The 13,118-nt window shown below is 39.8% G+C and overlaps 1 protein-coding gene across 1 annotated transcript; it reads left to right on the plus strand.

Annotated features, from left to right (window-relative positions):
- Positions 1 to 5,737: 5,737 nt before the first annotated feature.
- LOC144599282 (follistatin-like) lies at positions 5,738 to 11,093 on the plus strand. Its single transcript, XM_078410065.1, has 5 exons — positions 5,738 to 5,916; positions 6,558 to 6,776; positions 7,101 to 7,328; positions 8,860 to 9,087; positions 10,397 to 11,093. Exons 1-5 carry the CDS (start codon positions 5,778 to 5,780, stop codon positions 10,474 to 10,476), a joined length of 894 nt encoding a protein of 297 aa, XP_078266191.1. The 5' UTR covers positions 5,738 to 5,777; the 3' UTR covers positions 10,477 to 11,093.
- The last annotated feature ends 2,025 nt before the right edge of the window (positions 11,094 to 13,118 follow it).

Here is a 13,118-nt window from a genome sequence, read left to right on the forward strand (position 1 = left end):
CGTCACCCATTCCCTCACCCATATGCTGCCTGTCCCGCTGAGTTACCCCAGCATTTTATGTCTATCTTCGACAAAATAATAAAGCACACAATTGCTGGCATGTATTATTAATATAGCCGCTATGTTGACCTATTTTCTATGTTCCTATGTTTCTATGTTTCTATAGTCAGTAGGATGTAAAATAAGGCGGCCCCGCCGACATAATAATTTGTTTCCTCAGGTCAGCGACGCTGAAATGTGCAAGGTGCAAACATTCTGCACACTTTAGCACGACCGATGTTATTTTTTCAGACGGAATCATTAATTTATGCCATCCATTTAACTAGGCCTGACTTGCCAAAGATTTATATGCATTAATAGGTCAGGCGATAAACGAATCGATGAATAACGTTGTTTTCTCAGCAAACTTTGGACTGTGCATGAAAGCAAATTGGGGAGTATTTTAGGAATGCAGAGTGATTTATAATGTAAAGATACACATATGATGCAAATGTAGAACAGGAGAAAATATATAAATTGTTTTATAATTTGTGCTGGGATGCATATTGCTTAAGTTAGGTATTTGTTTGCCGTTTTAGATAAATCCAGTCATATTAAAATAGCGGATGTGATTCAAATTATTGATTGGTTAAAAGCAAATACTGAATAGCATCCTCTTAAAGTAAAATCGTACCTGCGGAGTACCGTGAACACCTGAACATCACGTTACAAACGTGGATGAACGCATGCAACTTCCGCCTTTCAGATGTCACACTGGTTTTACACCAGAGTCCACGGAGTACCAGAGTTTCCATCTCCTGAATGTTTTTCCCAACTTTTCAACACATCCCATCTCTCACACTTCTATCATGCTTTGACTATCTCGCTTTTCTCATGTGATCTTTTTTCTACTTCTGCAGTGCGTTTGCATTTGTCTCCATTCACACTCCCTGAACTTGACGTCGTTCTCTGCCTCGATGCTATCCAGCCACATCTATCTCTGACTCACACATAATCTCCAGCCCCATCTTCAATTGGCACGTCTATTTCTGTGTCAATGTTTTATGTTGAAAGATTTTCTATTTCCTCTCTGTGTTTGCAAGGATGAAAGTTTGGTTTATGTGTCTGATGCAGCAGCGGTTGCTGAAGATCATTTCTGTGCGTGAGATTTTTATCAGGCAATAAAAGAAAGCATGCAATAAATAGTCTATGTTTGACGATCAAAGCTGATAACCTATCCACACATTTAAAACATATGGGGGGGGGAGAGAGAATTTATGGTCAGAAGATATTTTTCATCATTATTGAATAAGAGCTTGGACTGTGTAAGTTTGCTCCAAAACGTGGCGTATAGTGGATTGTTTCTATGCATGGGGTACTTATTCGGGGATTGTCTTTAAGTATGGCACGGAAATGCCAAAGAAAATGTATTTCACTATACGTTATAGGAATGAACTGCAGATGCTGGTTTAAACCGAAGATAGACACAGAATGCTGGAGTAACCCAGCGGGACAGTCAGCATCTCTGGATAGAAGGAATGGGTGACGTTTCGGGTCGAGACACTTTTACATTTCCCCTTGTAAGGGGAACAAGGGGAAATGTAAGGACCCTTCACCTTACATTTCCTTATCTCTGTATCTATCTCTCCCCTGATTCAGTCTGAAGAAGGGTCTCGACCCGAAACGTCACCCATTCCTTCTCTCCAGAGAAGCTGCCTGTTCCGCTGATTAACTCCAGCATTTTGTGTCTATCTTCGGTTTAAACCAGCACCTGCACTTCCTCCCTACAACATTTCGTCTGCTACACTGCGAAATCTCCTCAAGGTATATCTACTTTGAAGAAGTTCTCCTCCTCTCTCCGACGAGAGTTCTGCAACATCCTCTCTCGCTGCTCCCCCTCTGTGATTCCTTCTGCTCCCCGACTACCTTCTCCTGGCTAACAATGATCTATTCTCCATTTTATTTAATTACCATCCCCCTTGTCTCGTTTTCACACCTTACATTTCCTTATCGTTGTATCTCCCTCCCCCTTGATTCAATCTGAAGGGTCTCGACCTGATACGTCCCCAATTTCTCTCTCCATCGATGTTCGCTGTCCCGCTCAGTTACTCCAGCATTTTGTGTCTATCTTCGTATTTCACTGTACCTTTGGCACACGTAACAATAAAAGAACCATTGACCATTGAGAGTGTCGTACAGCATGGAAATAGGCCCTTCGGCCCAACTTGCCAATACCGACCAAGAACGCATCTGCATTTGTCCCGCCTGCCCATATCCCTCTAAACCTCTCGTATCCATGTGCCTGTCCAAATGTATGAAGTCTTAATGACGCTTTCAAGAAACATTATATGGAGTGTCAATTAATGGACATCTTATCAGTACCTTTGAAGATTTTATTTGAAACCATAAATTGAATTTTATGATGTTTACCCCGCCTCAGCCGAAGGTCAAATTCTCGCCCTGAAGATTGATTTCGGGATGGTAGATTGCTCGTATACGTTTTCATGCTTACCAATGAATCCAAATACAAGCCTCTGAGCTATATTGCGAAAATAAATGAAAAGAAAAGGAAAGACATATTTGTGCTATCTTTTGCCCCTCTATCTTAATGACAAAACAAGGAAACCAGAGTTGGTGAGAGGGGAAATAATTTCTTACTCTCGGTCAGAAAAAAATGGAACTCAAATCACAAATGGCGCAAGCTTCAGCTGCAGTTTCCTGTTTGAATCATTAGGGGGCTGCATAACGTTTCGCCAAAAAGAGGATAAATAGATCGCAATTGCCATGTTGTGGAACAACAATCCAAGGTGATCAATCCAGATGCAGGAACTGGAGTTCCGCGGCGTTGAAGCTGAAAATAACTTGCATGGAATTCCCATATCTAAAGGTGATTTTTTTCCTCCCCTACAGTATGATGGCATGACCCTTCTTTTATAGGGATGTCTATTTTGAACGCTCTTGTCTGATATATACAACCGTCACCCAAACAACTGTCTATTCTAATATTAGAACCATTGCATTTCTGGCATTTATTGTAAAGACTCTATTGTAATAAGTCTTTATTAAAAGATTACCACTATATCCTGCAGCTGGTGGAAAACGTCTGTTGTCGCTGAGTTATTTCCAGTGAGCCTCGTACACCTATCACAGCTAAAAAGTTGCCTGTTTATCTTCGGGTTAGGGGCGATCGTGATTTAAGTCGGATCATGCGTTTTATCTTTTCCTGGAGGAAGCTTTCCAACATACTTCTCTCAATCTCTTAAATGAGGATACAAGACCGTCTACGGCATTTCATAGACACGCGAAGTCTGCTCCAGTAATAGACGTGTAACTTTGCCAGTTCCGAGTACTAAATCTAACTGCTTTTCTAATGCCAAGTGACAGAATGCGCGCACCGCATCGGGGTCTTTTGGTTTCTTCTGGGATTCTCTATTTAATTATTGATTACAACGATGTGCTCCACCAAATCAGTCAAATGGCAATATATTAATAACAAGCTCGGCACCGATTTTGCAAGCCAACGTTAGAGCAAAAAAATCTTCTCAGTCGTGTGGTGTTTTGAGACTGGGATTAAGGAGGTTAATTATGATAATAACGTTTCATGTAAACAAACCTCCCATTCGTGGATATGAGGGAAACTATCAATGCTGGTGTATATGAATTACAGGGATGCTTCCTGACCCGCATTTTGTGGGGGGGGGGGGGGGGTTTGTAAACCTGCATCTGCAATTCCTCGTGTTTCTCGAGAAATTACTCGAGATTGTTCCGCTAAATTTGGAACTGGGTCTTAAACGTTGAAATCCATGAGTTGTAATGCGTCTGGGAGGGGGGGGGGTTATAAGCAGATATGACGGATTATATTTGCCTATCTGCTCGCTATACCTATCCCCGGAAAACAAATAGCCTACATTTTTCATTATTTGTTCCATTTTAGCTATACAATGCTTAAAATGGCACAAAAGTAAAATAAATTCCAAGATCAGACATGTAGGTGAAGAATAACTGCAAGGGTAACATCGTCCATCCACATTAACTTAATGCAACCGTTTCACCTGCAACCCCACGCGCAGATCATAAATTTATATTTTATATTTGTGGGTTTTATTGACCGAGATTTTGGCTGGGTAGTTTAGAGAAAGGCGGTGAAATGTCACCTGATGAAGTTCCCGTCCACCTTAACTTTTTTTTTGATCAGTTCCTCCTCCCCCATCCTGCCAAGCACATTACCATGCCTTCAGACCGCCCACCAAACAGATCAGCCAAGACCCCCCTTTCAGCCAAAATATTTAAGAGTGGCTGCATTCACAGTTTGACGTTCATTCAACTCTGCGATCAGACTTGACTGGTGTTCTCAGATCAGTACTTCTCTGCGGCGAAACTGAGCGCAACAATGTTGAGGATGTTAAATAACAGAGTTACGTCTCACATTTGTTCACTTTTTATCTTCTTCACCATTGGAGACGAGCGAGTGCAAGGTAAGTTAGAAAGAGATTGGGGAAGAGTTAACCACTGTTGCGAGTATTGTAAATATGGCTCTTAGTTTCAACTTTGTTTAGACTTGCTCCTCGTGTATTTTTTTTACTGGGAAGAGATCCAGAAAAGCCGAACGTTGATCCCGACAGCGTGCTTCTGGTTTATTTCTAGTTAAACACTCGCGGATCTAAATGCGTTGTGGCAAGTTACCTTTCCAACACGTGTTTCTGTACTTTATTCATATTTACTGAAACACCGTCGCGCAGAATTGTTAGGTGCAGCCAGCATTACCTGTGCGAATATTCCATGGACCCGGTTAGAAAAAGAGGTAATGAAATGTGTATGGACCATTGGAGTCATCGTAGTGTAGGTCTTTATTCAATTGGCAAATTCTAAAGAGGTGTAACGCAGCAAAACGCCCATTGATCTGGCATATCAGCCGACGCGTAAACTTCCGATGGAGGTGAGTTGTATCGCTGCAACGCACGGAACTTTAGCAAGATTTAGAAATTTAACTATTACTTTGGCCCAGTGGAAATTATTGCCATGTGCTTTTTATAATAAGAGCAGATTTATGATGTTAACGAAACAGGCATAGTGCACCAAGCACACTAAACATATATATATATATATATATATATATATATACACGTATATATATATATATATATAGACATAAACGCGAAAGAGATTTATATCAGGCGCTATCAACTGCGTCTAGACTCTCCAGAAGGGGCAGCAGCGTTCAGACATTTTTTAGAGTACAGGAATACAGCAAATGTTTCTATTCTTGAGTGACTTTGTGGATAGAAAAATCACGAGATCTTGATTAACCGCTAACTGTCGCTTTGGTTTACGATGTTCAGCATAGATGCTGTCAAGTTGTTAAAAACCGTATATTTTTTTCACGTCTAAATGACGAATAACTCGCCAGAGCATTTCTTGTCGCTTCGGTTCTTTCTGGCTTCGCCGTATCGGTGAGCTCGTGTAGGCAGTGCTTCTATTTCAACTCACGCGTATGCAGTCAGTCCCACTGCTGGTGTTGGTGGACGAACACGACATTCAAACAAAACAAAAAAATCACGCGGCTACTGCTGGGAAATATCGATCACTTCGACCTCTGTGCTTTACACAGTCTGATGCACACACAAAACACACACACACACACACACACACACACACGAAGTAAACATACTTGTAACGTCATTATAAGGTGCACGTGTTGCGGCTGGATCGGCGCAACTGACACTGATATGACTGTGTGAGTTACAGCTGGGAACTGCTGGCTACAACAAGCCAAGAATGGCAAATGCCAGGTCCTCTACATGACCGGAGTCAGCCGGGAAGAGTGCTGCAAAAGCGGAAGACTGGGTACTGCGTGGACTGAGGACGACGTCCCATCCAGCACACTTTTTCGATGGATCATCTTTAATGGTGGAGCCCCTAGCTGCACGCCTTGTAAAGGTACACCTTTGTTAGTCTCTGTGAATTCCAAACTTCTACATCAATATGTTTTAAAATCGGAATTTTTGAACAACATGCATCATATTTGACATGTACTTGCTAAGCAGTTCTGATACACGCTTCCTCTGACATACACTCCTCGGCGGTTGCGATTTGACAAATGCCAACATGCATAAATAGCTTTAGGTAGACGAGTGTAAATGTCACGGTTCTGCGGAGACATTAAGATGGCCACTGATCGTGTGCAGCTTTATAAAATCTTAAACATCAGTAAAAGAACATGAACACATATTTCTCATTTAGTGATTATGTGATTATCTTATCTAGCAGTGAACATGTACCCAATTTCATGTGTTGGAAAACAACTGCAGGTGCTGGTTTAAATCCAAGGTAGACAACAAAATGCTGGAGTAACTCAGCGGGTCAGGCAGCATCTCGGGAGAGAAGGAATGGGTGACGTTTCGGGTTGAGACCCTTCTTCAGAAGAAAGGTCTCGATCCGAAAGGTCACAATTTCCTTCTCTCCCGAGATGCTGCCTGACCCGCTGAGATACTCCAGCATTTTGGTGTCTACCCAATTTCAAATGCTTCATTGCTGCATTGAAATCCAGCCAACTGCATCTGCATCCGTTTCCTTTCTAGAAACTTGCGATAACGTCGATTGCGGGCCCGGTAAAAGGTGCAAGATGAACAAAAAGAACAAACCTCGGTGTGTATGCGCCCCCGACTGCTCTAACGTCACATGGAAAGGCTCGGTGTGTGGGACTGACTGGAAAACCTACAAAGACGAGTGCGTTCTGCTGAAGGCGAGATGCAAGGGACATCCCGAACTGGAGGTCCAGTACCAAGGCAAATGCAGAAGTACGTGTGCCATAGGAATAGGCTCAATAGCAACAACTTTCAGGCGTACGAAATAACGATTTGCTGGGGTCCTCTAGTGAACCAATGTTTCTTACAAATCTGTTTTTAAGTATTATATGATTCATTTGTCGGGATCGGGGCAGCGGTAGTTACCGGGATTTCTTTATTGTTCAAGTTCTTGTCTAGTACATATCTCTTACATATTTAGGATCGATGTGTCTTCCTGGAGGCACGTTTTGACCCTTGAGCCCCCAGCGGATTGTAAACGATTATTTTTAACAGATGCACATTTCACATTTTTTTAGTGTTTCCTTTCTCTTTCAGAAACCTGCCGGGATATCTTATGCCCAGGCAGCTCGGTGTGTGTGGTGGACCAGACGAACAACGCCTACTGTGTGATGTGTAACTCGAGGATTTGCCCTGAACCTTCAAGTTCCGAACAGTATCTTTGCGGAAACGATGGGATCACGTACGCCAGCGCCTGCCACATCAGACGGGCCACCTGCTTGATGGGAAGATCCATTGGAGTGGCATACGAAGGGAAATGTATAAGTATGTATTCAAGACTTCGGAAAGTGCAGACCACGCAATTAGTCTTCCTTCTGTCTTTATAATTAGTGTGCTATGGGCCAAGCGTCAAAATGAAAGGTAGCAGGTATTGGCTATTCAAGTGTTCCTATAAACAACAGGCCGCCAATGTTGCATGAAGGTCATCCTAACTAATCAGATTATCTTTTCAACTTGAAAAATGAATCCATCAATAACGTGTCGATTTTTATTTTTATGTGTTAGCTTTAAAAAAAATTAAATCTAAAATTGCAGTTACATGAAATTCAAAGATGCTCAACTTTTAATTTCCCACCCTGAAGCTTAGTCTTTGAAATATAGCTTGACACGGAGGGACATTGCTCATACAATGGTCTTTGTAAAATAGGAAGAGCATTTTGAGGATCTGAACCATTCTAAATGAGGTTTCAAGTCCAGACGTGCCATTAAATGTTTATGACAAGTATTTCAACCTTATCCCAAATGGTCATTACCCAGCTATAATAGTGAAAATGCTATCTCAATGTTGACAATGTGTCTCTGTTTGCTCAAATGAATTATTGCTTCAAATGACATGAGCAAATTAGCAAGTTTATAGATAGTAAGGGAATCGAGGGGCATTGAGTTAGTGCAGTAATGTGGTGCTGACATAAATGATTAGCCATGGATTTATAGATTGATGAAGGAGATACGAGGAGTGGAGTGGCCTTAATCCTTCATAAATGTTGAAGACTGGAGGGCATAGCTTTAAGATGAGAGAGAGAAAGTTTAAGAGATGTGTGGGGCCGTTTTTTTTACACAGAGACTGATGGATCTCTGTGGTGTTTAAGCAGCTTTTAGATAGGTACATCAAAATGCAGGGAATGGAGGGATATGAATCATGTGCAGGCAAAGGAGATTAGTTTATCATGGCATTATGTTCGGCGCATACATCATAACCTTCCTATTAATGCTAAAAATTGCATCATGAAAAGTTAATGTGTGATTAATGTTTAATTTAGTAAGCCATTTTGTGATAGAAATTTAAGAAACTGGATTCTTGAATAAAATCAGAGTTCTGGAGGAACTAAACGGGTCAGGCAGCATCTGTGGAGACACGTTGTCTGACCCCTTGAGTTCCTCCATCATGTCTTTTTATTCAAGCAAATTTTGAAGTGTTCAATAATTTGTGTGGAACAAAGCTGCTCTATCATATATAGGTTCAAAGAGGCAGTATATCTCGGGTGTTTTGTTGTACTAATCGTAATAAAGCCGAATGCTTGCAGGCGAAGCATAATAACCATCTATCCTGTGTAACGTTTGAGGACAAGGAGACAAACTTTGAGACAGATATTCTGATGGATGGTGATTGTGAATATTGAATTGCAGCTTGCAATCTTTCAGGTGCATATATAAATATGCATGGAAGACCTTTGATTTGTCAGGCAGATTAATTGAACTTCAAGTGTGAGGAACTTATTGAAGGTTAATCGGACAATTCTTAGTGAAGATAATAATTTGTTCTTACAAATCTGTTTTCTTTCTCTTATCATTTTAGAAGCAAAATCCTGTGAAGACATAGAATGTGGCTCTGGAAAAAAGTGTTTATGGGACAGGCGACTCAGCAGGGGTCGATGCGCAGTTTGCAATGTGTGTCAGGGGGGACGTTCGGATGAGCCGGTGTGTGCAACTGATAACACCACCTACCCCAATGAGTGTGCAATGAAAAGTTCAGCCTGTTCCTCTGGCACCCTGCTGGAGATTAAACACACAGGATCATGCAATTGTAAGTAACATTTAGCCCATAAATAAGACTCGTTGTTTCCTCCATATTTCGCTCAAATGGTTTTCATTCATCAGCCAATGCTCAAGCTCTCTGATGACAAGGACCTATCAAATGCAATCTTGCCACCTATAATCTATGAATTAGTTCAGTTTATTGTCATGTGTACCGAGGTAGTGTGAAAAGCTTTTGTTGCATGCCAACCAGTCGGCGGAAAGACAGAATGCATTTCTCCCAAGTCATTTAAAGGAACAGTGGAGGGAGACTTGCTTTGTTTTGTGGGTGGGGGGTTAGGAAGGAGTCAAATGATAATTGCATTCTTTACACTCATAGTTAAGATTATGTCACTTACTGATATGCAGAAGAAATTACCCATCTCTCCAAAAGGGCAACAAAAAAATAGCAGATTGGAGAATTAAACACCTGGACTTGTGAGGTGCATTTCAAACACTAACGTTCCTTTGTGTGGCAGCTAAAGGATTCTGGCCAAATAAAACTTTTTTCCCTATAACAACTTTTGCCCACATTTATCCATGCCCCTCCCACTTCACTCACACATGTCAAATGCTCCCAGTTTTGTGGTAGTGATACACACCTGTAGAAACCTTTTTAATATAATAATTATAAACTTTTATTTTCTGAGAACTATTTGCATGATTCCCAGAGAGAGGAAACTTTATTCAACACCCATTGATGTTAGTATGTCAGTGGATCACGTAATCTTCCATATGAGATAACCTCAAATAATATCAGGACATAATTATTCAAATATGCACGAGGAATTGTTCTGTTTCTGCTTCAATTCTGAATAACTGTTCATGTTATTACCTGGACAACAATGCAATGGGTCCTTCCTGTTCACGTTCAGGGCAAGAAGATGCCATGAAAGATTAAAATGCCACGATAGTGATAGATTTGGACATCGATTCCAGTTGAACCCGATGCCTTCCTGTCAGTGGCGATGTTCCAATCTTCCAAAGCTTCACTGCAGTTGTTTTGGATTTTTAAAGTTATTCACACAGCTCTTAGGTTTAACTCAGTAGCAGTAGCGAATGCAATGGATGGAAACAGCGTAAAGGTTAGACCACAAGAACGCTGCCATAAAGCGTGACCATTGAATCTTCACATCCCGCATCAGTAATGCTATTATTAAAACATTACTTCATTATTGCAAATGTCACAAATCTCATTCTTATGCCTCATAACAAACAAAAAACCTTTGTGGCCGTAAGAAAGATTTGGATACATTCACGGAGATTCTGCGCTGTTGTGATCCTTATTTATACAACAGCTACCATATATTCTCCCATAGCCATAACTGAAGAAGACGATGATGAAGAAGACGAACAAGAAAATAACACCTTTCCTAAATCTGCATTTCCGATTTGGTAATTTTCTCACCTATTGGAAGAGGAAGGAGTCGGTGTACTTATTTGTAAATAAGTGTATGCTTATTTATTTTGAAGAAGTATACATAGTTGAGTTTAGTAGATTTTTATTTATACTGTCATGTTTATAATTTATACATAAAATAGGTCAACCTGATTTGGAAATATATTCGTCAAGAGAACAGTGTTATCGTTAATTTATTGTGACGTATGATGCTTGTAAAGTATACTTTCCCGGCAGACTGTAAATTGCATTATGATAGCTGTAAATGTAGCTGGTCATTTTCCTTTTGTACTACAGATTTTGGTTATAATATCTGCATGTTTTACTTTTTATATTTATTTATTGGAATATGTTACACATTGATGTAAATAAAGCTTCAGATATTGTTTACAGCGTGCCATGTAACTGATCAAATGTGCTGTGTCTGGAACTTGCTGTCAATGAGAGATTTTCTGCAGCTGTAAGGTTACAGGGTCATTTTATGGCTCTGCGATCAGATTGACCTTTTCAGGTTTGCTGCAAAGGTTTTGACAAATGCGAACAGTTCAGGTTTTTCATTTTGCTTAAAAGTTATGTTGCAGATACAATTTTATATTTTCAAACATGACAGATTTAAATTCATCCAAATATATAGTTTTGTACTTTTTCTATCATGTAAATGTGCAATGTAAATAAAAAAGTAATAACATGGATGTGTAAATACAATACAATTAAACAATAAAATGTCATAAGAATTTTCATGTTGTCATTTCCCTATGTTAATCCCCTGCCCTCTCCACTAGAAGTAAAGGTCTCATATGAAATTAAACAATGTTGGTGTTTTATATTTTATAACAATTTATAGGTTATGTGATATCTCACACATAAAATGCAGGTAAGAAAGATACTGCAGCACATCCCACTATCTGAAATCTGGAGTGAGTTCTTATTTTAAATTTACTTTAGACATCTAAATAACTTTAGCATTTTGCAATGTTTAATTCTTTTTTTCAAAGACAATTGCCCCACAGCATGCAGGTAGAAGATACATATATGTTACATGTGTGACTGGGTCACATGATTTTGGACTTAGAGCAAATTTGCAATTGGTGCACTCTTTCTGACTATATATGTTCATACTGCTGAAATACCCATAATTATAGTTCCATCATATTAATAATAAATTCTTAACAAAGAAACCAAAAACAAACAAAGGTACCACATGAAATATTGTGGCACATCTTGCATTTAGAAAATTTAATAGTTGATTATAATAATTGAATAGTCATGTACAAATACATCAAGGTGTTTTATAGTAATCAAAATATATGGTAAATGTATTGATTTATTCTGTAACTTCCTTTAGGTCTCTATAACTAAAGCTGACAGCTTCACACAAATTTACATAAAATATATAGTCTTCAAACAGGGTATTTAATGCAATTACCCCATACCAATGTACTCCACATAGCTGGTACATCAGTCTTTTGTCAGATGCATGAAATGAATTCACTTCATAATTAAGCACTAAATAAAGGGATACAATTGTCAAATAAACAGGACATCACAGGGGAAAGAAAATATGAAAACAGCAATTTATAAATATTTTACAGGATAATTTTGGCTTAATACCAGAAATCTTTGAGATAAGTCTCTTGTTGAACTGTGTGGCAGAATATCCTAGCCAATAATCAACAAGAGAACACATATCCAACATCGATTCAGAATGACTATGATTCCATATTCCAAAATTTGCTAAATGTATGTAGAAAACATATTCATTGTTATAAACCACTTTACTTTAAAAAAACACCTTGTAGCTGTATCAAACTGTAATGAGACTCTACAATGTGCTGGTCAGGCCACATTTGGAATATAGTGAGTAATTTTGGGCACCATATCAGAGGAAGGATGTGAAGGCTCTGGAGAGGGTCCAGTGGGAGTTTACACGAATGATCCCAGGAATGAGTAAGTTAACAAATGATGAGCCTTTGACGGCAATGGGCCTGTACTCGCTGGAGTTTAGAAGAATGAGGGGGACCTCATTGAAACGTACAGAATAGTGAAAGGCTTGGATAGAGTGGACGTGGAGAGGATGTTTCCACTAGTGGGAGAGTCTAGGACTGGAGATCATACCCTCAGAATTAAAGGACATTCTTTTCGGAAGGAAATGAGGAGGAATCTCTTTAGTCAGAGGGTGGTGAATCTGGAATTCTTTGCCACAGAATGCTGTGGGGGCCAAGTCAGTGGATATATTTAAGGCAGAGATTGCTAGATTCTTGATTAGGACAGGTGCCAGAGGTTATGGGGAGAAGACGGGGGAATGGGGTTAGGAGGGAGAAATAGATCAGCTATGATTGAATTGTGTAGACTTCGGCTGAATGGCCTAACTCTGCTCCTCTCACTTATGATCTTATGGTGATGTAATGCGCGCATTAAGATTAATGGTGATGATAAGGTTTGAAGACAGAGGTAGGTTTTAAAGAACATTTTAAAAGAGAATGCAAATACAAAAGTTAAGTGATATGAAATCTCAGTACTGGTGGAACGATTAAAATTGATGATGTACAAGGAGAGAGAATTGAGGAGTGCAGGGTCGGAGGAGGTCATAAATGTATACTCTGTTACAAAGGTGTAGCGAGGTGGAGGAAGTGGGATTGGAC

This window comes from Rhinoraja longicauda, chromosome 1, assembly GCF_053455715.1.
Source record: "Rhinoraja longicauda isolate Sanriku21f chromosome 1, sRhiLon1.1, whole genome shotgun sequence".
Taxonomy (NCBI): Eukaryota; Metazoa; Chordata; class Chondrichthyes; order Rajiformes; family Arhynchobatidae; genus Rhinoraja; species Rhinoraja longicauda.

Excerpts from the sequence above, each read along its gene's own strand:
- LOC144599282 (XM_078410065.1), top strand. The coding sequence starts at position 5,778 with ATGACCGGAGTCAGCCGGGAAGAGTGCTGCAAAAGCGGAAGACTGGGT. Across the intron at positions 6,777-7,100 it reads GTACCAAGGCAAATGCAGAA|AAACCTGCCGGGATATCTTA; the intron begins GTACGTGTGCCA and ends TTTCTCTTTCAG. Across the intron at positions 9,088-10,396 it reads ACACACAGGATCATGCAATT|CCATAACTGAAGAAGACGAT; the intron begins GTAAGTAACATT and ends ATTCTCCCATAG.